At 36.4% G+C, this 6,000-nt stretch overlaps 1 protein-coding gene across 4 annotated transcripts in view; it reads right to left on the bottom strand.

Moving 5' to 3' along the window:
* Positions 1-241: 241 nt before the first annotated feature.
* Positions 242-6,000, bottom strand: part of nalcn.S (sodium leak channel, non selective S homeolog) — a 182,018-nt gene continuing 176,259 nt past the window's right edge. For 3 of the 4 annotated variants that reach the window (XM_041584259.1, XM_041584260.1, XM_018249863.2), the window contains 4 exons: positions 4,789-4,939; positions 1,897-2,043; positions 1,048-1,165; positions 242-650 (listed from right to left, as the gene is read on the bottom strand). In XM_041584259.1, coding sequence (XP_041440193.1) covers positions 457-650; positions 1,048-1,165; positions 1,897-2,043; positions 4,789-4,939 — 610 coding nt within the window. In that variant the 3' untranslated portion in view covers positions 242-456. The remainder of the gene's footprint in view (positions 651-1,047; positions 1,166-1,896; positions 2,044-4,788; positions 4,940-6,000) is intronic. The other variant, XM_041584261.1, reaches the window with a different exon arrangement.

The raw sequence follows: 6,000 nt of genomic DNA, 5'->3' as shown, positions 1-6,000 counted from the left end.
GGCCGAAAGTCGGCCAGATCTCGATCGGATGGGATTAAAAATCCCGTCGGATCGCGGCCGCATCTGTTCGTTGATGCGGTCCCGCGATCCGACCGCCCGTTTGGCGAACGCTAGGATCCGATCGTTGGGCCCTAGGGCCCACGATCGGATCAGCCCGATATTGCCCACCTCAAGGTGGGCATATCGGAGGGAGATCCGCTCGTTTGGCGACATCGCCAAACGAGCGGATCTATCCGTGTATGGCCACCTTAACTCTTTGATATCAGACTGTATCACAATTAATATAAATATTTGGCTTTTGCAATATTTGTTTTCATATTTTTTTTGGATGCATCAGCAATTTCATATGAAAAATACAAAAGTTGTAAGTTGAAATGTAAATAATAGATAAAGAATACCAGCATAAAATCACTCTACAATCCATTCCTTTTGTTTGAATTAGGCTTAGTATTAGCCTCACATATCAAGAAGGTCATCACCGCTCTCATCACTTTCTACAGTCAGTTGTCTTGTCCACCATTTCTTCACATCAGAACCACAGGAGGCAGCATCAGACATGGCGTTCATCTTGCAAACCACAGACTTCATTGTTGACCGTCCTCCAAATCGTAGGTTAACAGAGGAAACAGAATGGCTTATTGGTTTTGGTGCTAAATTGCAGACAAAATAGAAATGTTTATGTGAACTGTAACCCAGAGTATCTTTGTGTGTTTTTAGTGGGAATAACTATAGGTTTTTAAAAATCATAAACCAGCATGGTCATAAATAAATGAATGTGGACTAGCATAATGTCTAGTTACCTGAACCCCCAGTACATAATCAGATTTGCTATCTCTCTGGTGTGCTATAGTTATATAAGGTCTGCAAATACATTATAATAGTTAACAGCAATGAGATTCAGGCAAGGAGTTTTATGTGTTTGGCACAGACATCCAATATGGCTGAGGCTTTACTTATGCATTTCTTGCTAACATTAGCTTTTAAATGCTTTCAAAATTACAAGGATGAGTCATAGTAAAATAAAAGCATCACTATCTGGACACTTACCAGCTGGTAATCTCCACTGCCCAAATTTTCTCTGAGGTTTTCCAGCTTCAAGCGAATCCTGTCGATATCCTCCTCTGTCAGAAAGTGTTGGGCTAAGCAGCTGCTGTTGGCTACATGTCTGAGAGATTAAAACAAATACACATGGCAGATTATATAGTATAACAGTGTTTATTTCAGCTTTCTAACGTGTTCCGCGCTCAAAGCGTTGACCAATAAATGCTGCCTACCAATTAGTTGCTATGGGTTAGATTAGAACAGCATCACTCTCTGCACTTCTGGTACTCATTATATTAGTGAAAAAATAAATACAAAATATAATAAAATGGAAATAATTATTAAAGGATATTACTTATTTGGCCATAGGTAAATTTGACAATAGATTGACAAATTGGTAATAATTACTTTATCAATATAATTTAATGATAATTCATTTCTATTGTCTTTGGTAATAACATAAAAATATGAAAAATTTATAGCGAATAAAGTTGATTTAAATGAGGGAAATGGAGACGCAAGCACTCCCCTGAAGAGTGCCTACCTGTTACCACCCATATTTGCCATAGTCGTATTATTTCCCATTTACCTTTTCAGTTGGAGCGGAATGGACTGGTGAATGCAGTTATCTTTAAAACTTTGTGTCAGTCAAAATACCACATGTATCAGGCCATTCTATTCTTCAAATGTTTAAAAATTTTTCATCTGGAGTGGTATTTATTTATTTAATACCCATTATGGTATCAGATACCACATTGTCAATTCCAAGTTATGGCCAATGTGAATCTGCAAGTTATAGTTTTTGTATTGGCAGACACCTGAACTTGTCTAGAAATAATTTCTAATGCCACATACCTCTGGCTGTGTATTGTCTTGGTTATTTAGGTTCATATCTTCACTCGGCTGTGTGGTCTCAATGCTAGGAGGGTTCAGAAACCTGCTCAATTCCTGCTGTTGGCTCTCTCTCAGACTGTGTATAATGCTGCATGATTGCTGTTGTTTCTATAAAATGAAAATAGTACAAATTACCTTTTTCACCCTTAGACCTAGAGAAGAAAGCAACACATCATAACACATCTGTGAAAATTGGGCCTTAAGACTGCACACAAATAGATTTTGGCACCATTTATAATATTTTTGATCAGAAGATAAGATGTTATTCCCTGAGAAAATTCTTTTGCTGGAAGAGGGCAAAAGACTTACTAGGTTTATAAAAAACATCCCAACAGGCAATCAATAAAATACACTTAATAACAATTAACTAAACGATTGCACCAGTGATAGTATTGCACACAAAATTCATATATCCTAAAAATAATAAATCATCTGTACATATTCAGAAGCAATTATTATTAATGAGCTAATATAAACAGATAATCATCTTTCTATCTTACTAAAAGGAGAGGCATTATAGAGAGTCATTATAGAAAGTAATGGCTACTGGAAAAAACTTCCAATGGAATTCTGTGGTGCATCTCAGTCTATGACTTTAAGGGGCAAATTTACCTAGGGTCGAATATCGAGGGTTAGTCAACCCTCGATATTCGACTGCCGAATTGAAATCCTTCAACTTCGAACGATTCGAAGGATTTTAATCCATCGATCGAAGGATTATCCTTCGATCAGAAAATTGTTAGGAAGCCTATGGGGACCTTCCCCATAGGCTAACATTGGCCTCGGTAGGTTTTAGGTGGCAAACTAGGGTTTTTTTTTTAAAAAAGACAGTACTTCGACTATCGAATGGTCGAATAGTCAAACGATTTTTAGTTTGAATCGTTCGATTCAAAGTCAAAGTAGCCCATTCGATGGTCAAAGTAGCCAAAAAAAACATTAGAAATTCGAACTATTTTTCCCCGATTCCTTCACTCGAACTAAGTACAGTAAATGGGCCCCTAAGTACTCTGATACTGGTAACTCCAGTGTAATATACAAGGGGTGGGAGGCATTATCCCTAATACTAAGTAGTAACATCTTCCTCGCTGACTACTCCAGTTTTTCTCCCAATACGGCGCATTAGTGAGTGACCATGAAAATGTTATTCAAATGGAACGCAATCTAGACAAATATTTAACATAACATATTGGAATTGGTAAAACCTTTTTTCCTAGTAATTATCTTATCATTCAATCTATCAAGCCAAATTCATTATAAAGATAAACACAGGCAAATCTTTGAATGATTATTGAATGATTATTTTTTTTTTACGCCAGCACCTCTGCCTTGCATCACTGTGGTCCTGAATTACAGTACATTTCAGCCTGGAAACAGTCATACAGACTCAATTCACAAACTTGTTGCTTTGAATATTTTTTTTTAAGTTCATGAGGTTGTTCCTCTAGGTAAGCCAGCTAGTCTTATCTTGCCAGCAGCACTACTGCATAATGAGCAAAGCAGCGTTAGTCTATGCAATTGGAGGGTCTCTCACTGCAAAAGAGGCATTGCAGGACCCATTATTTATACAGTATAAGTAGGAGGATACAACCTATGTACTTTCAGTTGTTCTTAACCACTACTACCTGAACTCTCTAAGCTTTCAGCTGTCGCTAGATGAAGCCCACACATACTGTATTTGGAATGGACATACAAAATTCCATAGAGAAAATGCCATACAGTAGTTGGGTTGAATCAATGGCCGTCTCCCAGCTAAACAAGGCAGCAATGCTATTCACCTTATTGCTGCTGCTGTAAAAACACTTAGTACTCCTCTTAGCACTTAGATTTATTGACTTGTAATACGTCATGTGTCTTGCAATATCTTTTTGTTAGTGAAAGAGAATGAGACATGTGAGCCCCCCTGACTTAGATGGATTCTGTTCTCAGGCTAACCTTGGTCACTTCTACCCTGACCTTGAGAGCAGAGCTTTAAAAGCAGTTTTTTTTGTGCCGTTGAGCAAAATCTCTCATGTCATATGTATCCAAGTCTTTAGTAATTCCATGATTCCTTTGTTGAGGGGTTCTGACTCTCTGGGGGTTATTTATCAGTCCAAAGTCCAAATTTATCTCGATATTTTCTGCTGCAAACTCTGATCAAATCCGCTCAGGTTTGTTATGATTATTTATTATTACATTTTCCCGAAAATTAGCTTTGCGGGAAAAAATCAGATTTTCAGACTTTTTCTGACTTTTTCTTACAATTTTCAAGATTTTTTTGTAATTTTCACCCTAAAACTCAGAAAACTTCCGGGTATTGCCAGAAATCCAGCGCACATCACAAAATCATTGGGACTTCTCCCATTGACTTATATGCCACCTCAACAGGTCTGAGATGCCGGATTTTCAGATTCAGACTTTTCCATTCTAGAGGTTTAATAAATTCCAAGAAATTTGTGACTTTTTAAAAGTCAGATTTTATAAGAAAAAATCACGAATTTTTCATTTTTGCATTCAGAGTTTAGTAAATAACTCCCTTTGTGAGTTCAGAATCCAGGGAGATTGTGTCGAATAAAACTTTTTTCCTCAGGGTTTTTTCCAGTAATTGAATTTCTACAACATTAGTATTCACCCAAGAGCAGTTATTTAGGCCTCACAATGATGACATGCATAGAGAGTAAACATTATTTCATTTTTGTGTTCAATAATCATTAATCGGTGGACATTTGTATTTTCATTTACTCATGATCCTGTAGGCAGGTTTACATAATAATGTATTTTGACTTTTTTCTAATGTACCTATTTTGAATCCAGTAATAAAGGCCACAGTATTTCGCAGACATTAAACAAATACATTTAAGACAAATTATAACTTACTGCTCTGATGCGTTTCAAACACTTTTTCAGCCACATTCGTATTGTTTGCTTAGCAACTTCTTCTTCGATCGTGTATTCTAGTTGCTCTCTGGCTAGCAACTCCTCCAGCTGAAGGCTTTTTCTGATATCCACAGATCTGTAGGAAAGCATGCTGCAAAAACAAACATGATATGAAGTCATTCATCACTCTGGACAAAGTATTAAACTGTATATTTAGCAGGTAAAAAACAAAGGAAGCAAAAAACACCTATTGCCCTGGGCTTTTGAGTCTCTTCTTTTTTTAGTTTAAGAAATAGCCTGGTAAAAATTCTCTACTGTCCTCAGTGGCGTCATTTTTCCTGTGCTCCCTGGTTTGTATTTTACATAAGGGGCACAATGACCTGGGTTGAAAGGCTTTGGTTATCAGGTGGTGTCTACAAATTAATAATTCATTTTACTTTCCTTGTCCTATGGGTTAACTATATAATAATATAAATTACTTCTTTTTTTATTAATTAGAAAATTACATTATATTAGCATTGTAGGGGAGAAGTTTTAAAGCAAACATATACAATTTTCTGTTTTGCTAAATGGCTGTAATGAGCAGGTCATTTTGCAAAACTATTAAATATAATCAATTCCAGAACAATGATCCTGATAATTGATTTATTTACATTTCAGTATCAGCACAGATGTACGAAGAGGAGTATAGCTACATTCCAGGCATATTTATTTTAAAAGTACAGCTATAAGCTACACTGTCAGTGCAAGATAGGCATTTGCACAAGTGAAGAAAAAGGCAAAATCTGATTCCAATTGCACATTAATCATTTGGCCGTTTTCTGATTACCAACTTTTAATTCACATGGCACCATATCTAATTTTATTGAACATATTATCACAATACTCACAATAAGGAAAATGACCCTAATAATAAAGCATTATAATCTAAAGTAAAACAGTACATGCAGGATTGCAGAGACAGCCTAAAAGTACCTTAGACACATATTAAATGCCAGTGAGGGGAAGTGTGTACAATTACAGGTATGGGCTGTTATCCAGAAGGCTCAGGACCTGGAGCTTTCCGGATAATGGATCTTCCATAATTTGGATCTTCATACCTTACGTCTACTAAAAAATCAGATAAACATTAAATAAACCCAATAGGCTGGTTTTGCTTCCAATAAGGATTAATTATACCTTGTTTTGGATCAAGTACAAGCTACTGTTTAA

Source organism: Xenopus laevis, chromosome 2S (assembly GCF_017654675.1).
Source record: "Xenopus laevis strain J_2021 chromosome 2S, Xenopus_laevis_v10.1, whole genome shotgun sequence".
NCBI lineage: Eukaryota > Metazoa > Chordata > Amphibia > Anura > Pipidae > Xenopus > Xenopus laevis.
Note: the sequence above shows the minus strand (reverse complement) of the source record. Positions and strands in the feature narration are given on the sequence as shown.